The sequence below is a fragment of the Phragmites australis genome, chromosome 7 (genome assembly GCF_958298935.1).
Source record: "Phragmites australis chromosome 7, lpPhrAust1.1, whole genome shotgun sequence".
Classification (NCBI taxonomy): Eukaryota; Viridiplantae; Streptophyta; class Magnoliopsida; order Poales; family Poaceae; genus Phragmites; species Phragmites australis.
In genome coordinates this window covers 19170001-19191063 of record NC_084927.1, presented here as the reverse complement: position 1 = coordinate 19191063, position 21063 = coordinate 19170001, and the positions used below count along the sequence as shown (strand labels likewise).

General features: G+C 45.6%; 1 protein-coding gene and 1 non-coding gene across 2 annotated transcripts; both read right to left on the bottom strand.

Annotated features, from left to right (window-relative positions):
- Positions 1-4639: 4639 nt before the first annotated feature.
- LOC133923468 (11-beta-hydroxysteroid dehydrogenase 1A-like) lies at positions 4640-6993 on the bottom strand. The gene is made up of 6 exons (XM_062368760.1): positions 6711-6993; positions 6315-6507; positions 6007-6092; positions 5781-5912; positions 5500-5664; positions 4640-5378 (listed from the first exon to the last, which is right to left on the bottom strand). Exons 1-6 carry the CDS (start codon positions 6894-6896, stop codon positions 5088-5090), a joined length of 1053 nt encoding a protein of 350 aa, XP_062224744.1. The 5' UTR covers positions 6897-6993; the 3' UTR covers positions 4640-5087.
- A 10235-nt stretch (positions 6994-17228) lies between these two features.
- On the bottom strand, positions 17229-17331 carry LOC133925730 (U6 spliceosomal RNA). The gene has a single exon (XR_009910998.1). It is a non-coding gene; the product is annotated as a U6 spliceosomal RNA (small nuclear RNA).
- Positions 17332-21063: the final 3732 nt, after the last annotated feature.

Here is a 21063-nt window from a genome sequence, read left to right as displayed (position 1 = left end):
TCCAGAGCACGAAGGAAACAAGAGCAAGATCGCAAGATAGCGTAAAGAGGGGGGCAGATCGATCCCCTCCCCCTTTTATATCTCAGAGGATTCAAATGTCTCCTGCCAACGGTGCACTCGACGGGACGGTTTCCTCGGTCGACGCAACTGCCAGGCGAATCTCCCGCTGGTCGTGCGGCGTCAGCGGCTGCCAGGCGTATTTTCCTCGATCTGCGCGGCAGCCGCGCTTGCCGCCCGTACCGTTGTCATGCCCTTCGGGAGTTGTGTGGACGCGCGTCCGTTTGTCTCCCCGCTGGGCCGTACCAGAGGCCTGGGTCTGAAGGTCCACCTCTTGAAAGCCTGCCATGTGGCGTCCACACCAGCCTCGGCCTCATCCGCGACGAAGGGCCCATCCGCAGTCTCCGTGCCATCACCTGCCAATGGGCCCGGGGGCTACTGTCGGTGTATCTGGAACCGGGGGTCCCTGAGTCCCGAGGCCAGGCCAGCCGTCCGCCACGTGTCACCATCCCGCGAGGTCCCTCCTGCGGGATGAGGAAAGTCTAAGTTCCGGGAGAAGGTGTTCGGGGCCACAGTCTCTGGTCCCCGAGCACCCCAGTTTCCCGATGACCCGCAGAGTCTAAGTACCGGGAAGAAAGTGCTCGGGGAGGTGCCCAGTCACCCCCGAGCACCCTAGTCCCCCGATGATCAGAAGGGCTAAGTTCCGGGAGAGAGTGCTCAGGGACTGCGCGCAGCAGTCCCCAAGTGCACGGTTCCCCAAGGGCCAGTGCGAAAGTGCTCGGGAGAGAATGCTCGGGGCTGCATGTGGCAGCCCCTGGACTCTCGGTTCCCCGAAGGCTCGTATAGGGATAAGCATTCCCAGGAGAGAGTGCTCGGGGAGGTGAACAGTACCCCCGAGCACCCGGTACCCTGAAGACAAAGATAGGCATTCCCGGGAGAGAGTGCTCGGGGAGGTGAACGGTACCCCCGAGCACTCGGTTCCCCGACGACCCAGAGAGGCCCCCAAGGGGCCCACCGACGAGGTGTCCACCCGTCAGAGGTCCAAGGCCGCATTAAATGAGCGCGCGTGGCCTGGCATATCCAACTGCTCCCGCCGCAGCGTCAGTTCCTGCCATGCTTTGGCAGAGGGGCGTGGGGCTATTAATTGCACGGGTCCCGTCCCGTATCATCCGGTGTATCTCGGGATAACGTTGCCAGGATCAAGGCGTTCGGCCTGCCGCCCTGCCGTGGCAGAGGAACAAGACAGGGCGGGCACACCGGGTGGCTCTGTGGCTGCCCGGTGGGCCCTCTCAACGGCGCCCGTTGCCAGGGCGTCCACAGTGACAAGTGACCGGACGCGCGCCGCATTTTTCGACCCCCCCCCCCAGTCACTTCGCCCAGAGGAAATGATGACGCCTTTCTCAGTCGTGGCGTCTTGGAACTTGTGCCCCTTCCTTCCCGTTCGGGGTATGTCGCGGCCGGCGAGTGCATAAAAGGGTCGGCACACAGGGAAAAGGAGAGATCAACAAGCCCAAGCAGTCAACCGTGCCGCAACCAACGAAGAAGAGACCGTAAGCATCAGGCACAGAAGCACCGAGAACAAAAACCATAGTCCCTGCCCAAGAGCAAGGGGCTTCAAGCTCTTAGTTAGACACAATATTCTTGTAACCAGCTACATCCTTGAGGGATCTCCCTCAGGATAGTTATTGCATCCATACAGGAGTAGGGTATTACGCCCCCGTACGGCCCGAACCTGTCTAAACTCCGGTGCATTTACTTCCCTTTGCACTAGGTCGATCATCCCCCACTACCGGCCGTTGCATTTACTTCCACTTCCATTTATTTCTCCGACGAACTTATTCAGGATCATCCCCCCGGCCGAATCTCTAAAAAGGGGTCTCTCGGGATCCCTGCGACAGGAGTTAATCCTCCGACATAAACATATCTCAGTTTTTATCTAAATATGCTCTAAGTTTATCTAGTGAGTCTACTCTACCGTTCAAAAGAGATTCCAACCTATATAGTAAGGTAAATTGTAAGAATGTAAATACGGAAGCATAAATAAGGTAGACAGAGCAAACTCAGCACAAAGAATTTTTATCCCATGGTATCGATGGCATGAATTCCACCCCTAGTTCGCGTTGGAGCTTCACTAACGATATGCTCCTATTTGGCACCCGGTCACAGCTCTTGAGCCACCAAGGCCTCAAGCTGGGTGATTCACCAAGCCACCAAGCCAAGACCTCACCACTAGCCTCTCTTCCAATCATTTACTGTCGTGATCACTTCGGAGCTTGAGCCACTAAGGCAAGGGTCTCCGCGTCCCTGTACACGTGTCTTGCCACTGCTCCACACCAAGTTCAAGGGTCAACAAGCTTAAGCAACTCCGGCTTATGTTGCCGACGAGTCACCAAGACTCCAAGGCATCAGCATACTACTTGGTACAAGCTAGATCACTCCTTGATCCACTCTCTAGGCAGCAATTACCTAGCAACACTCTCTCTAGGCCTATAAGCACTAATCACTCTCTAATCTTATGCTTAATTGTCTTGGATAATCACTTTAAGAACTTTGGTGTCTTGGATGTCTTCTTAAGTATATATGGGTTTCTCGAGATAGCCACCCCTTCAAATGACTGAGTGGGTGAGTATTTATAGCCTCAAACTCGCGCAATAGCCGTTAACCCAACATCTCCGAAAAGTTGTTAACACCAGATTGTTCGGTGACAACAGAAGTACAATCACCGGACAATCCAGTGAGTACACCATCAGAAACTAGTCGTTGGATTCCACTCGAAGTCATCCTGAACACCGGATACTACGATGGATTCTTTAACTTCACCACCGGACCTTCCGGTGAGTTAACTTCAGCCAAACTGCACCACTTCTTCTCTGTGTAAAACACTCTGGTGCAAGTCTCAGGTGCACTTCCTCTTCACACCGGAACATCTAGTGAGTTAAGCTTCAATATTCAACTTCTGATACCTTCTCTGCAAGAAATGATCTCGTGATGATGCCCCGGTGTACATAATACATTCATCGGACCATCCGTTCATATGATTTCCATTCTTCAGCACTTGAAATTGCCTCTGCAAGAATTGTTCCGGTGCTTTATACCCTTTATCACTGGACTATCCGGTCAATACACAGCTTGTGAACTTTCCATGAGAATACTCCAATGTGTATCTTTTTCATCAACACCGGACTATCCGGTGGCTTCACCTATTTTGCTCTTTTATGTAGATAAAGCTCTGGTGTGTACACTTTCTTCTACATCGGACTATCCGGTTAGGGCTTTTCTCCTAGGACTTCTCTAATTCAATTAAACTCTGTGCTGGTTATGGTGACTTTTTTATGTATTGCATCCATAAGACCTACTAAAATATATACTTGACAAACATATTAGTTATATTAACTATGTTATCATTAATCATCAAAATCACATACATACTGTAAAGATATTCCGCTACAATCTCCTTAAAGACATGTTCATTGCAGATGACCTCATGAGTCAAGCTAGAAGAATAAAAGTCGGTATACAGTTTTGGCCATCACTTGGTTTTTAGGCTAAAATTTAGATGTACATCCAACAGTTTTGTCACTTCCTATACCAATCTTATCCAGAGAGCAAAACCCGAGGTGATGGGAAAAAACGAAAAACTCTGCCTTACTTTGGCTCAACCTTGATTTTATCGAGATTGCAAACCAGAACCCAGTGACAATTTGATAATTTTCCACTCATAAGCTGTGGCGGTCACCTTCTCTCACTGACATATGAGAGACCTCAGTAGTCAAAGTGAGTCAGAGTGGCAAGTAATGAATCACCAATCATAAGGAGTGGTATTTCGTTAAATTACCTGGCTATGTAGAGCCCAGCCCACCTCGCATTCACTAGTGTATCAGCACAACCAAGCCTAGTGTTTCGAGGAAGAAAATTCTGTGAGGTCGGACGTGTCGCGGCGCGGATGGGTGTCTCACCGAGGTCCTTCGCGCGCGGGTCTCATAGAAGTTTCTTCCGTGTTTCGACCATCCAGCACATTTCGCAACACATGCCCAGTCACTGGGCAGGTGGGACCCACCCATCGCACCCTGCTTCGCAAAAAACACATCCCCGTGTTTCTTCTCCCCCATTCCAAACTTCGGAGGGAAACCCGCAAAACCCTTCCTCCACCCCACTCCATTCCCCGGTCAAACCACCACTCAAAAATCTCTACTACTTAAAAAATATATAGTGTTTCTTTCGTACGGTCTGCTCTCCCTTGGATCACATGGCCTCCCACGTGGGTCCACGTGCTCACACCCACGTGGTCCTGCATTGTGCTCCTGTCCACATCCTCCCACGTCTGCTCGGCAATGTGGCCTCCCGCACCATGTTCTTATGCGCGCTCACGCATGGGTTGCTCCCGCATCTGTTTGATGACGTCGTGCAAAGCACCTGTATAGGACTAGTTCCTTTGAAAAAGAGATGAGACGCTAGAACCTAATCGTCACCTCCGACCCCAACGAGGAGGACGGCGAGGGCACGGCCATAAGAAATTAATGCTTTTGAGAACGTTGTACATTTATGTCCTTTGCATAAATATTTGTAAACTGAACTTTAAATAACAAAGTCAATACTGACAGTTACCTAGCTGCTTAAAGATTTTTCTGATCCTAAGTGAGGATTAGTGGTAACGTGCGACTGCATAATTGTGCCCTTGTGCCCTGCATACAAGTTTGCAAGCTGAAGATGTCCGTGACTAGCCACAAACAGGCCTTTGCAGCTCGTGCTGTTTGGCTTGTTTTCCCTGTAGTCAGTCTGTGGTTTCTGGAAACACAACGAAGCGGCCATTTTTCTTACTTGGTCAGCTAAATAGACTAGCTTAGATACCGTAACCGTACGTCCTCCCTTCAGGTAACCTCATGGAAGTGCAGTCATCTCGAGTTGAGTAACGAGGCGGCGATACGTCTTGTTTTTAGCTGTTGCAACAATGTCACCAAGCAACTTATTAATCGTCCATGTCCAACACAAATATAATCCACGACCGCTAAACGCTCAGGCAAAGTGCATGGCACCATGCATAGCCTGAACACGACCAGCAACTGTACATTCACAAGTTCAACCGGCCTAGCTCACTGGTCCTTGATCTCTGGCGACCGGAGGGACGGCGGCTGCGCGAGGCGGCGGATGCCCGGCGAGTCGAGCAGCCGCTTCCCCAGCGTGTCGGTGGTCGACGTGCCGACCCTGCTGACGGTCAGGAGCCGGGAGTTCCACGCCAGGACCTCCGGGAGGCAGACCCGGAGCAGGTACACCCCCATGTACCACCTCGGCTCGAACACGTACCTCGCTCCCCGGCACACGTCCCGCACCACCGTCCTCGCGAAGTCGCCGACGCGCTCCACCGGCGTCGGCCCTAGGATCGCCTGGAGCAGCACAAAGGTTTTTCTTTTTTTGTTATGGCAACAAGATGCATCGATCGATCAAGATGGAGTGATCGGTGGAACTAATTAATCACTGTGGGCGAAGTGTGCACGCACAACATACATCTCTTTCGTCTTGGTCGACCTTCATCTCGCCCTCCTTGGTGAGGATCTTCCCCTTGGTGATCTCCGACTCGACCACGCCAGGCACCACCTCGGTTATGCGGATGTCGCCGCCGAGCTCCATCCTCAAGGTGTCGTAGAAGTTGAGCGCTGCCGCTTTGCTAGCCTGCAAATATGCGCAATTCAGTTCCATGCATACATTTAGCAACATTACCATATCGGTAATTCAGATGGTGCTTATGTTGGCACTTAGCACCCAAGTAGTGGGATTTGGGTACTGACATTGTAGAAGGTATTTCTTCCGATGAATATGAAGGACGAGTTGGAGGTGACGCCGACGATCCGGCCGTGGGTTTTCCTCAGGTGAGGGATGGCAAGCCGAGTTGGATACACGTGGCCCCAAAAGTTGATGTCCTACAAGAGGCAAGATTCAAAAGAATGGGATCATTGTCTTTGGATTGAAGAAGCCTTGTTCTCAGATAACTCAGGGAACGCGTCAGACTCCTACCATCAGTGTCCTGAAGTGGTTCACGTCTTCAACCTCTTCGAACTTGCACACCTGCCAGATCGACGCGTTGTTCACCAGGTGGTCTACTGCAAATGCATCACAAACAGACGGTCCAACATAATTTTTTATGAAGATTAATTGGTCGATTAGCATTTTTCTTAATTTCAGGGCAAAAAAACATCTATCAGTGATTAACTATGTGCGCAGGTAGATCTCGGAGCGAGGTGCACAAGATTGACGATGGGAAATCAAACTAATTCATTCGTAACGCTAGCTAAGCAGCAAACTCGTGTCACACACACACTTACGTCTGCCGAAGAAGCGGATTGTGTCGTCGATGACCTTCTCACACTCGTCGGGCTTGGAGACGTCGGCCGGCAAGACGAGGACGCCCGGCGAGCCGAGCGCCAATGCCCTGTCGCCGACCTCCCGGAGGCTCATCTCCCTCCTTGCCACCAGCACCAGGTAGGCTCCCCTCTTCGCGTACTCGTAAGCCAGATGCTACGCATATATATATGTATGATGTAATTAATCGTTAGCATGTAACCAGATTACTAATTTCACAAGTAACCAGAAGTACTTCGTTAATGAAGAATCCAACTCGACGAAATGAGGTTATTGGAGAGAAGATGCATGCATGGTTTGCAGCTAGCCACTAGTCAAAGTTTAATTTGCACGGGAACGTTGATTATATTCGTGCGTACCTCGCCGATGCCGGAGGAGGCGCCGGTGATGAGGACAGCCTTGCCAGCGACGTCCTCGGGGAAGACGGCGCCGACGAGGTAGGTGGTGAGCTTGTACACGTAGTAGGCTGGGAGGACGAGCGCCAGCAGCGCCGTGAGCGACAGCTGCAGCGCCGCTCCGGAGAACTTCCCTATAATCGCCATCATCGTCGTCGCCGGCGACCTCGCGAACGAAGCGTGCCCTGGCCTGCGCGGCAGGGAGATGGAATATTAAGCTGCGTGCCGCGTGCATGCGGGCTGGTTTCAGCTGAAGGAGACACGTACGTGGAGAGGAGTTTGACACCTGGGGAGCTGGGGGAGCACGTATACCCCGGGCAGCTGGCAGCTAAGCGCGTGCATGCCGCCGCCAAGAATGTCTCATCAAAGCTCGATCACTGTATTAAGGTTTTTAATGGGGCAATTTTATGTGATTATATTATGAGCTATGTATTTTTTTATTTTTTTTATTAGGTTTTTTAAATTTTGATGAAACATATGTATTTCGCGAGAAGTGCTCAAAAGATAGTGTTAGGAAAATCTAAAGTTATAACAGAATTTAAATTCATCTCGATTCCTAAAGATTTAATCATCTTGAAATACGTCTCTATCTCTTAAAAATTGATTCTATCATTTAAAGTTTTTGACACTATATATATAAGATAGTAATTTTTATTATAAACACAGATAAATAAAAAATAAATAATTTTTTCTTTACATTATATATTTTTTCATAATTATTCTTTCGAAAACTATACTGATAGTCACAACTTCTCAACAACATAAGGATTTGGAAAGGTGTAACGTTACGCCTTCTTTATCCGTTTCTCCCGGGTCCGGCCGGACTTTGTCAGGTGGGCCCGGACCAAGAGAGTCCTGATGAACATGTGGTTCTCGCATGCAAATAATACAAGTACATGCATGATAGCGCCATCGAAAACCAACCCAACGCATGCATGCATGCATGGTTACGAAACGGTCCAACGGTGATATTAGGGGTGCCAAGGAATATAATTGAAACAACGACTAAATCTTGTTTGCACCTATGCAAGGGCGGGCCCACATTGGGTACACCAAATTTCTGCAAAAAAATTAGTATATATGAGAGGTCCAACTATCCCGCCATCCCGATGGCCCAATTGGCAAATCCAACGCCCAGCCAGCATCCTGCTAGCCTAGCTACGTCCATGGTTGAGTGGCTCTTATAACCAAGCCCAATCCAACGCCCAAATGGTAAGACCCGTTCAAATTACAATTGTCTTAATGGACAGTGCTAACTGTATATAAAGATAAGAGCTACATGCATCCGTCACTTGATGTGTCGAGAGCTAACAATTATCTAAAAACATTTACAGTACTATTCGATTAAAACGGGAGCAATTTCAATAGTTCAGATGTATGATCAACAAAGTCTAATACCACAGTATATACCGTTTATAACATAGTTCCATCGCAAGATATAAAAAGAATATGAAGACTTTAACTTATATTACATAACTTGTTTACGATTCCAGTTTCTACTTACCATCAGAGTTTTCATACACCGCGGAAAGATATTAATAACACAAAAGGGCAGTGTCGCCATTATCCATAAGGCACCACCGAGATTAGCTCAGACATTCCCCCTCTACTCCTACCCATCATCGGCATCGGCAGGATAGAAATATCCATACACAAGTTTATCGTTACATGCATCAACTTAAGGGCAGCACCTTGAATATGAAGATACTCGTGAGACTTACATGATATAGGTATATACTGTCCTAACTCCAAGGATAATGCATTTAGTTAAATAGCAAGAAATAGCCATAAAGTTAAGTTGATCCAGCAAAAAGGACTTTAACCAATATAAGGATATGAACAGCTAGCATTAATCCTCAAAGATCATAATCTCCAAGTAATATAAACTTATTCAACTCAACTAAGCATCAACAGATGCTTCTCCTTAAAAACCCATATACTCTCCGTTTTCCCAAACTGAACGGACTCTACAATGTTGCCCAATAGACATTAAGTGTTCTCCATGACCGAGAGCGCGTCAATTCTAGTTGATTTTACACCCTACAACGGAGTACTTCTTTACCCACACGATACGAAACCATTCGGCTTGTACAACTATTCTTATTGCACAAGGAGTACCCGTGACAATCTGAAAGGACAATGTTGTCACCTAGAGGGGGTAAATAGGTATTTTTATAAAAAAAAAGTGTCATATTTTACTGTTGGTCTAAACTTACAGCGAAAAATAAACTAATAGATTTTTCACAAATGAAAATTCTAAATATCCTAGTCTCAACTAGTGCACAATCATCTTAAACAAATGTAAAAGTTACAATCCTCGGATGACAAAGATTATTCAAAACTAGCAAAATATATGCAAGAAAATTCTAGTTGAAAATCCTGAAAATAATGTTCACCAGATACTCCGAGTTGAATTTGGAACCTCCGGATTTAGAGCTGATTGTATAGTATCCAGAGTTTCCGAGTTAAATCTAGAACTTCCAGGCTCAACAGAGAATGAATTTGAAACTGAAATTAAAGTATGCCTAAAGAGTTCTAGCTCAAACCAAATAAAGTCTTGTGTGTAAGTGATGATTCTAAGTAGATCCACGGAGAACCTATAATCAATTTCACACAAGCAAGTAGATTGAGTAATATAAAGAAATATTGAGCAAAAACTCAAGAACAAGGATACAAGAGAGGAGACACAAGATATATTTTCTGAAGTTTGGACACCTCCTCTAGAGGTTCCTACGTCTCCATTGAGGGGCTTGGTCACACTTGATCCGATTCTTTCTCAACCCTTTTCCTATTCAAACTCGATCACGCTTGATTTCTTTCCTTGCGGAGGCAAAATCGAAGCCTTTACAAACTTTTCACGGCACACCACAACCTTAGATGCTCGCTGGTGATGCCTAGCCGCCTAGGAGTTCAAAGCTCCAAGAGTAACAAACGTGACAATGAACTTCTTGTCGATGAACCCAAATGCTCAATATGGGATTTAGCCTACTTGTACTCAACCTTTCAATCTCTCAATTCAACTCACTTTTATTCTCAAATCATACACTAGATTGGAGTGGGAGAGAGTTCTTTTGGCTAAGGTTTTTCTTTCGTGCCCAAGCAGCAGCAAACAAGGATGGGGGTGAGGGGTTATTTATACCCTTCCCAAAAAACTAGCCGCTACATAGCTTTTTATACTGACTTGGAGTATCTAGGTCTACCCAGAGTATCTGGGTTGTCACTTAAGTGCATAACCGAGAACCCTAGCCGAAGTACAACTTGGAGGGTCTGGATAACTACCAGAACCCGGAGTCTCCGGATCAACCCGGAGTCTCCGGGTAAAACACTTAGGCCATAACAGACCACCTGATTCGGAGTTAAACCCGGAGACTCTGGGCAAGTTGGAATATCCGGATCAGCCCGTAGTGTCCGAGTTCAGCATAGTTGACCATCTCAAAACAGCGATAACTTTTGATCCCGAAGTCCAATTTCGAAGATTATTTACTCTACGAAAAGCTTATTCAAAGGGCTACACATTCCAACTGAATTCATGATCCCAAACACATTGGATAAAACTAGAAATACTTCAAAACCCAGTTCAGATACTTCCACACTTTCCGCACTGGATTCCTAAAACGAACTCTCACTTTGGGTTGATTAGAAACTCTTAAGCATCAAGACACGATAAATAGATCACGTTGTATCCCTCTTAATAGTATGGCATACCTATACTCAAATTCAAATGTTTTGAACCAATTTGAGCATTTGAATACCTTCAAATACTACTTCTTTCTTTTAACCTTTGAGGATTGCCAACTTCTATGTCATATTCACTCTCTCTTCTTGATTCTTCATGTGATTGATGCGAATCACCCATAACTTTCCATTGCCTCGCACAATATTGGTGCAAACCCTTGACTCGCTGTAAGGAACAGTGATGTCCTAAGAGGGGGATGAATTAGGACACTTAAAAACCTAAACCAAATATGCTCCAAAAACTTCACAAGATAAACTTATCTAAATTTCTATCTAAATGTGCTCTAGGTTTATCTAGTGTGTCTAATCTACCGCTTAAGAGGATTACAATCTACTCTAGAAAGGTAAATTGCAAGTATATAAATGTGAAAACGTAAATAACTAAGAGAGATAAACTCAACATAAGATATTTTTATCTTGTGGTATCAATGACACGAATTTCATCCCTAATCCACATTGGAGCTCCACAAAGGATATGCTTCCAATCACCAAGTCTTTTCCGGTCACGGCTCTTGAGCTACCTAATCACCAAGACAAGGTCTCAAGCATGATGAGCCACCAAGGAAAAATCTCACCACTAGTCTCTCTTCCAGTCACTTGCCATCGTGATCACTTCGGAGCTTAAGCCACCAAGGCAAGGGTCTCTGTGTCCCTGTACATGTGTCTTGCCGCTGCTCCATACCAAGTCGGAGGGTCAACAAACTTAAGCCACTAAGACCCAAGATGCTAACGAGTCACCAAGACTCTAAGACACTGACGTACAACTCGGTAAAAGCTAAGATCACTCCTTGATCCTTTCTTCAAGTTGTAGCACCTAGCTACAACTCGCTCTAGGCCTATAAGCACTAAACACTCTATAATCTTGTGCTTAATTGCCTTAGATAACCACTTTAAGCACTTTGGTAGCTTGGATATCTTCTCAAGTATATATGAGCTTCCTCTAAACCCCAGCAGCATGCCACCCCTTTAAATAACTGAGTTGAGAGGTATTTATAACCTCAAACCCGCAACTAGCCATTTTTCCAATGGCTTAGAAAAGCTGTTAACATCGGATGATCTGGTAATAATAGTAGTACTAACATTGTATCATCCGGTAAGTACAAACTCAGAAATTAGCAATTGGAACTCCACTCACTGCCTCTGTGAACACCGGATACTACAATGTGCCTTCAAATCCATCACCGGACCTTCCGGTGAGTTATCTTGAGCCATCCGAGCATTTGCAGCCTCTTTGTATAAAATAATCCAGTGCATTCATCTTCAGAGCACTAGACATTCCGGTGGGTTGTTCTTTATTCTTCAACACTTGCAGTCGCCTCTGCAAGAAATGATCCAGTACTATAATCTGGTGTGCACAAATCAAGCACCGGACCTTTCGGTGGGTTGATCTTCAGTCTTCTGTATTTGCATTCTTCTCTGCAAGAAATGCTCCAGTGTTACCCAGTGCAGATCACACGGACTATCCGGTGAGGTCCTCAACCTTCTCCCTCTTTATTAGAAATACTCCGGTGAGTTCAACACACAGAGTATCGAACCTTCCAGTGAAGTCATCATCCTTCACTTTGCCTCTGGACACAATGCTTTGGTGAGTGCAAACTCCTCCGGACTGAACCTTCCGGTAATCTTCCTGAGACTTTTCCAATTCAATCAAGCTTTGTCTCGACTGTGGTGGCTTCTTGATGTATTGCATCCTCGAGATCTACTAAAATATATTCTTGACAAACATGTTAGTCCCAATGACTATGTTGTCATTAATCACCAAAATCACAATCATAGACTAATATGGCTATTTTGCTACACTCACTTTTTACCGTCATCTTGGTTCTTCCGTACCAAGCCATTTGCTTGCCTTTCACCATTGGATGGTCTATCGCAGTCGAGTCTTGCTTGCTATTCACCGTCTTGCCATAGAAACCAATTTGTACCCGACATCTTCAATAAATTCGAGTTATCATATATGGAGTCCAATCTTGTTCTTCACTCTTGGTATATTGGATTTTAATTCAACTTATGTCTTCTTATGGATCCTAACCTCAACTCGCTCTCAAGCACAAAGCACATAGGTTAGTCCATAAAACTCTATTGATAATGGCATACTTTTAGTTACTTGATCCCCACAAGTAACTTAACATTCACGCTTATAACCAATTTTCTATGGATTTTTCTTTTCTCTTATGAGCATCACTAAGATCTCAATGACTTTGATGCAATTCTTTGAACTCAAGACAATTCTCAATGAATCCATGCTTCATCATTTATGCATCTCATATGGAATAACCTAATAACAATTCTCAACATAGTTGTTAGTCCATATGTATTGTCATTAACTTACCCAAACATTACTAAGAGCTCATTCATCTTGATGCATATCTCTCCTCCATGCATCACCTATGAAACAACCTACTAACAAACTCAACACCACTGTTAGTCCATAGATATTGACATTAATTACCAAAACCATATATAAGGACTAGATGCACTTTCACAACCTTTTTCAAATAAGTCATAACTGTTTGGAGCATGCATCTCTCAGTGTGGAGGTCAACTAGGTCCACTCCTAAAGCAACCTAGATACCTCTACAAGCCCACTAGCTCACAACACCATAGACGTTCAGACTAAAGGGTCACGACAACATAAGGTATTCGGCTCATCTTTACCATATTTAGATATGTGGTTAGTACAGAAAAGTGATTAAGCCAAATGACACCACAGACGATGCTTAAACGATACAAGTGGTCTATAGCACTCGGGTCTCCTCTCCCGGACTACCCCTAATACCGCCCATATCTCGTCTTAAACTCTATGGCACTCGTGTCTCCTCTCCCGAACTACCCTAACATTGCCCACATCTCATCTCCAATTCACCAACTCATCATCCTAACTTGTCATTCCTTTAAAATAGTAATCGAATGCCTGATAGCTCACAAACGATAGACGTAACACCACTCGACTTCTACCGATGACTTATGCATTGCTAAGCATTCCGAAGTTCTTTTAAGTTGGACGTTAACATGGTTATACCCAGGTTACAAGGATGGAGTTCGTCAATATATCAAGGTAGGGACACATGCATTAAATAGGTTATACTCGATTCCCGATATCAACTGGCTAAAAATATTTATATACGACTTATAGCAATATCTAGCAAATTGACCAACAATTCACCAAAATATAAAATAAATGTGATAGATGCTTGCCTAGTGCTTCCTGCACTTCACTCACAAACTCCTCTGGTTTGTTATCAAGTTCAAACACACGACTCTCCGAAGCGTCAGTTTCTAAATAAAAGAATGATGCATTGCAATGAGTATAGATGATATGCGATAAGAGATGCTCCACGATGCATGACAACAATGGATATTCTGTGCAATATGCTATGAGTCTCTAGCATCGATGATTTCTTAAATTGGGTTATTGCTAATTGTTTAACATTTTCTAAGACTAAATTAGCTTAAACTAGAGTTTAATCCTAAATAGAAGTTAATTATGTATAACATGAGGGTGAGTATTTTTAATGAATATAGCAATTTATAACAAGATTAACAAAATTGGTTTCATCAATTTTGGACTTACCAATAAATTACTATGCATTATTAAAACTTAAACCCATTCATTAACTAAAGAAATTTCAATACATATTTCATGGCCCCTAACATTTTTAACAGGTAGAGCATGATTATACAAAGCTAACAAAATTGATTTTGCTATTTTTGGATCAATATTCATTTTCCTACACATTTAACAAGCTTTCAGTTGATTTACAGTGTAACAATAAATTGATTTCACTATTTCCTAGATCATCCAATTATTAAAATTCCTAAAACCTTTTTCTACCCAGGCTCAACTAGCCACAGAGGATGATAGTGGGGCCGGCTTGCTCTGATCGGGTCACAATTGACCCGGCTGTGGCTAGCCTTGTCGGCATGTGCCGTCGCCGGAGAACGGTGGTGCCGTGGTGCGAGCCAAGGGCATCTGGAGCCCCAGTGCGTGATGGCGACCTTGGCTGGGTGTTTCCCTGCCTGCGAGCCTAACTAGACGATGCCTGGTGGTGAGATCCTAGGCGCGACGGCCATGGCGGCTCGGTTGCACACCGGTGTCAATGAAGACGGTGGCGGCTCGACCAACAGAGAGCGACAGGAGCATTGCCGCAACCTAGGGAAGATATTAGGTGTGGTCCCATTTGACAGGCATAACTGGCAGCATGCACAGAGGCGGTGGCGGCAGGTGGCTCACTCAGAGACCCACGCTGGTGTCAGGCCGAAGCTAAAGCGACGCGTGCAAAAGCTCCATGGGATCACAGGGAAGCTCACTGTTTTCTTGTTTAGGTCGGATAAGCGGTGTGGTGGTGGGTCAACGGTGGAGGGGCGAAGCAAGGCATCAGAAATGAAGAAGACGGTGGCGCAAGCTCCAATCCGATGGGGAAATGCATCGATTCGGTTGGTGAGGGCTCGATGAAGCTTTTGCGACCTTCCTCTGCCCCACACGGCTCGGGCTTGAGGGACCTCGTCGAGGATGCGGTGGATTTGGGCTCGACGACGTGTGCTCTCGCTGGCTCTGCTCTATTTGGCTAGGTGAGAAAAACAGAGCACAGAGAGAGAGAGAGAGAGAGAGAGCAAAGTGAGGGAGAGAGAGGAGAGGGTAAGGGGATAAGGTGGTAGTCAGCATGCTCAGTCAAGGAAAGTTGCACCGTCCAAAAGCTGCTCAGTGTCGTGGCTCAATGGCAAGCCTGTTTGTCAACAACAGCGACCGACAGCAGAGGCAGATTGAGGAAGGGGATGATAGTGGCTTGATGAATAGTGATCAACAAGAAGCATAAGATCTCCCTGTTTTCTCTGATCTAATGGAAGACCTTTTCAAGCTCCAAAAATTATGGGATGCTATAATTCATGCGCAACCCATTTTAACTAGTTTGACCCAAAAATCCTGAGCCAATTTTAAATTAAAATTCTTCAAAATTGCAACATTTTTTAACTTGCTCTAATTTTTAAGGCTTCAATTTAAACCCCTAAAATTTAGGGAAAATCACTAATATTCTTCATATGCCATGGATAAATTTCTAAAATTATTTCCAACCCTATATTCTAGAGTAATTTTGTGAGTTCATTCACAATGCACCACTTCTCATTAAACTTAATAATTTAATTTTTAATTTTTAATTATATGCATAATTGCTTAAACAATTAAACATGATGCTAATAATACTTATGAGTACTTAATGATATATTTAAGAATTTTGAGATGTTACACAAATACCCAACAGAACTTACAACCAGGCCAATCCAACGCCCAAATAGCAACAGAACACCGAGTCGAACTCAAACACGCACGAGTCATGATTGAGGGAGACGGCACCGACCATGGCGGTGGTGGTGGCGCTAGCTAGCATGGCCAGGCGCAGCCGCGGCAGCACGGACTTGGCTAGGCAGGGCAGCGCGAGATCTCTTCCTGACACTGAAGGTGAGTGTGGGCACAATTGGGTGATTTCTACTCCTTGTGCTGTTATTGTTTTCAGAAATTGAATTGATTACATTCGTTGATGCATGGACAGTTGAAGCTTTTTGTAATGGGATTGCGATATTTGTATTTTACTTTTCAGCTAAAACAAATGAATTGAAGGCCGTAAGTATTATATGTTGAAGAGAAGTACATATCTTTTTTATCTGAGTGGAAGATAACGATTGGTTATTCTTCCTAGGATCCAACAGACACAATCAATGCTTCAGTTCACAAGAAAGTTCTTTCGGAGGGAAATATGGGATAGGATGTATCAGTTGGTGTGTCATTCTTCTCCGTAAGGTGAGGATATATAACTTGTGTAACAAGTTGGTTTCTTTCATTGTTGTGCTTGACTAAATTATAGTTGAATTAAACAATCATTTTTCTAAGAAATCAAATCAGTTGTTGAGTGCATTGCTTGTCTTGATCCTAAGAATTCTTTTGCATCGGTGGCATTGTACTTTTGATGGCACATCTTTAAATTGAAAATTAGTGAAATTTTTAGTGCTTAGAAATTAGCACCCCTTTGATTAAATACTGAGTCTGCAACCGATATATTTGGCTCATGGTGTATTTGATATGGTGCATCATAAATGATGTATTTGACATATTTCTTAGATATCTTTCGTAAATTTTTAGCTGTATACACGTAATGAAATACTGAGCCGGCCACTGCAAGTATGAGTTGTGACGTATCCCATGAGAAAGAAAGGTTGAGTAAACTAGGAGAAGTATCCCAAAGAGATTATAACGTTCAAGAGGACCCGTTTGGAGTGGACAAAAACCATGGAGATCAAAATACAAGAAAATGAGTTCAAAAATAAAACTTTGCCTATTCAAACAACAAAGGCCGTGTTGGTGAAAATTTTAAGCTTGGCAATGTAAGGCGGAGCTGTCCAAGTCTCTGATGAAGACGAATTTGACAGTGGACAGTGGTGCAGAAAAATACTCCGACATTTCGTAGTAGTTTATTATTCTTCGATCTTCTGTGATCCATTCTGCAATGGTGTACATTGATTATTTATTTTCTTTCGCTTGCTGAATGATTCATATCGTGCCAGTACATGGAGATTACCTAAATGCAATTACCAATTAATTGAAGGTTAAGCATGAAAGAACGAAGGACCTGTTTGTCAGACAAACAATACAGGCAGGGCCGTTTTGTAAGGACTAAAATAGCACCAGGGGGCTACAAAAGATCTTCAGGGACGTACCTGTAAGGCCCGAGGGACCAGAGCGCAAAATCCCAAAAAAATTTGGACCATTTCTCGATTTGTGCGTGTCATCCTTGCGCAGGGGCCATGCTAATCTTCTCTGTATCGTTCCAATTTTATCGGATGTCTCCGAAGAGACGACACGGCAGTGAGCGCGCGGTTTATAACTGAGGTATAGCGTTGTTTTGTTGGCAGTATGGTACTAAACTCGGTCGTCCTGCTCCGCTCTCTGCCCGATTCGCGCCCGACAGACCAGAGGGCCGATCACGTGGGCTGCCTCGTTTTCATAGGCCCAGCTAATAGAGCAACATGGGCCTCGTTCTTCCCGCTGCTGTACGCAGCGTCATTGCTCCTTTTCTTTTTTTCTTTTCTTTTTATGTGATGATAAATACACGCCGCGTTCTACTCGACCGGCGAACATGTACAAATACACACGCTTCGCCCGTACGTTGAAGAATACGGAGGTGCGCGAATAATTGTTGTACGGAGAAGCGAAGAGGATATACGCATGAACTGAGAGCAGCTTGGTCTTGAAAATAAATCCTAATTGTAGTTCTATTGTGTCGAGATGATGCTATGCTAAAATATTACTCGTATTACATAAAGAAGATACAGAATGACCGGCCATGCCTTTCCCATGTTTCCGTCGACAATGCCATCACTAGGGTTGACGACAGTTAACTAAAAATGCACCTAAAAAATACAGCTATGTATAGCTGGCTCTAACTACTAGGCCATTGAAAATTATGTGTGCATAGCTAAATTAGCCAATATCCCATAAGTTCTGACAGAAATGGTTCACTCCCATTATCTTGCAAGCTAGTTCAATGGCCTATATACATGAACATTTTTAGCCCAAATCTGACACAACACATCCAAAAGGCATACATGACCATTTTGGCACTAATTAAGAACCGTCTCCTCTTCATCCCAACTGTCCACTCTCTTACTGCTGGACCTGTAGTATTCCCTGCACAAAGGAGAAAAAATTCACCCAAATTAAAAATCTCTATTACAAAGTCAGCCTGACCAATTCCTGCAGTGTGAGAGGTTGTGCATGAGAGGACGCTCTTCTTTTTAAGCGGAAATAAAACATTCTGATAATCTGATACAACACGAAGAGTACTTTTGTAAAGCTAAGAAATAATCGTGTATCCCATATATTAACTTTACCATGACCTTTGCTGCCCCACGGCCTCTGCTCTCTAGGCTGCCTCCTAGACGGCAGCACGCACGCACGCACGCAAGGGCGGAGAGCGGGTCCAGCGTCGAGTGCACAGACACAGGGTGCTGCGTCAGCGTGGCTTCTCTCCTGCAGCAGGCACCTCCTCCTCTCCACGGTCCGGCCGCCGTCGCGTACGTGGTGGTGGTAATGCCGGATGTAGTCTGGCCGGGGAGAGCACGCTCCCACAGTGCCGTGAGGGGAGGGCCGCCTCGAGTAAGCAGGGTTCCAAACGGTTCTACTTCGCGCCCGCGAGCGAGCAAGCGAACTAACGTCTCTATCCTGACAGCTAAACGACTGGACGCCTACCTCCGTCTTCCTCTTTTTTTCTTGTCTCTGGCGACCCTATCTTACCATGCTCGTCTTTGTCCCGCCTTCCTCTACCATCTCCGGTGGCTCTACGCCGCCGAATCCACCACCCGCCGCGCCCGCCTTCGCCTCTGCTTTTCTCTTTCTTCCTCGCCTCCGGTGATCCTATCTTGACGTGCTCGCTCTCGCTCCATCCTCCACTACCGTCTTTGGCGGCTCCCCACTGCCACACTAACCGATGTTGCGGGGCGTTGCTTTGATGCCCTCGTTATCCCCACCGCCCACTGGCGGTCCTTCACCGTTCGGTAGATGACGCCCCCGCCGCTCGACCTCAATCACCCCCCTCCCGCCACCTCCACCTCACCGATCGCCGCTTCCCCAGATCTCCCTCTAGATCCGCTAGGCAATGGAGCCTGACTCCAAGCCTAAACTCTAACCTAATCTGACTATCGCACATGCTCCGATAGCTAAACAATAGCAGCACGAGATCGGGCACTTGTGGTTGCGCGCGGAACAGGATTCTTGCAAGTTCCACCGTGGCGATCGAGGAGGGGCGAGGTTGGAGGCGGATGCTCTGTACGCTGGTGGTTAGAACCACCCCGCCCTTACGGTTATGTCCGGCTGGAGACGATGGAAGTAGAGTGCCGACACACCACACCCAAGGCAATCTAGTCACGTGGCAATGGAAAGATGTTATAACTACAGAAATGGAAACGTGTTATAAAAGGTTTGTCTCGGCTCGTGCGCGTTGTCTGTTCGCTACAGCTTGGCACAACTTGTTAGCTTTAAGATCTTTGCATACGAACAAATGGTACTTATCTTGATGTTGTTGTAGGAAGAGGTTCCTGCAGTACTTCTTCTTAGAATTTTCTCTCCTATTTCGAGAGTGAGCTAAGCGGGATTTCAGTTCTTATCCGTACGTATGATTTACATTCAGACTGAACTAGATCAATTCTGAAAACTTCTCTCTTCACTTCCTTTCATCGAGGTAGCTAGCTGAGATGAGGTACGTATTCGTTCAACAAAATGAGGTGGTGGGCCTAGCTAGTGACTCAGCTAGCTCGCATTCATGGGCCTATTTTTTAAAGATACAACTACATATATTTATATACATCTATATCTACATCTGTACTATTAACACGTATGCACACACGCATGCGCATGTCCCTTAAACCCATGCTAGGATAGGTTATAGAGCACATGACATACGCATATGTGTCCACCTTTAACAACTCGAGATCTAAACCCGAGCGGCACAGACGAGGACCTGGAGCAATCGCTGGGTCTCTTCGTGGGCCGATTTGATCCATGAGAGGACCTGCATTTTAGCCGTACGTGATGCAGCCCATCCGCAAAGATCTGACACGACGACGACACAAAAGTCGATCATCAGCTGCCGCCAAAATGCAAGTACCTAACTGCTCCGCACGGTCACGACTCACACCCAGAACGCACATTACAAATCATGTCGTTCACGTGGCAGGAAGCGCGGATGCGCACCCCCTGTCAGGCAACGTGCTACGCAGTCCTGCATTTTTTCCGAAAGGATGGTACGACACGTGCAACATGTGGAAAAAAGAGAGTTAAATTTTGGAACATGATCAAAATAGTAAGGGTGGGAGCAACTAGGACATGTAAAGATGAGGGCAAAGCCCTGCAATCCGGACGAGGTCAGGGGCCCATCCGTGACCTCTGGCCTCCTACTACTTCACAGCTAATGAAAGCCTAAAAGAAATAATACATGTGGAAATGTATATACATATAACATGGTGCAAATCTAGGACTTACAGGGTTTAAAAAAGTATATTTATAGAAGTACATAAACTGGTACGATTATAAACAATTACAGGGGCTATAAAAGAAATAATACATATGATACTACTTATATGAGCTATTTATTGGGACCCAGGGGCTAAAATGGAAATAGCTAGCTACTGGAAATTGTATGGAGGCCTAAAAATGAATTTGGGTTGAAGCCCTTTAATTTCCGACCCAAACCAACATGAGAGGGGATTTTTTTCGCGCAAGGGCCAATAAAACTTGGGCCGTAGCCCACGCGGCCTTTGGCCCAAAGATTGGCTAGGCCCCCTTCCCCATGACATAAAAGGGAGAGCCAACTATTAGGGTTTGCAAACCATAATTGCCCGACCCATTGTAGCTGCCGCCACCTTTGGGTGGGCCAGAGTAAAGCCGGCTGCTGGAGTGCCATGCATCATCGTCGCGTGGAGCGCCACATCAGAAGGGACAGGGGCCGCACCGTCGTGGTGTGTGGTGCTGTTTGTGGGCGCGTCGCCGCGTCACGATGAGGACTGTCACCTCCTTGGACGTGGCAACCATCGA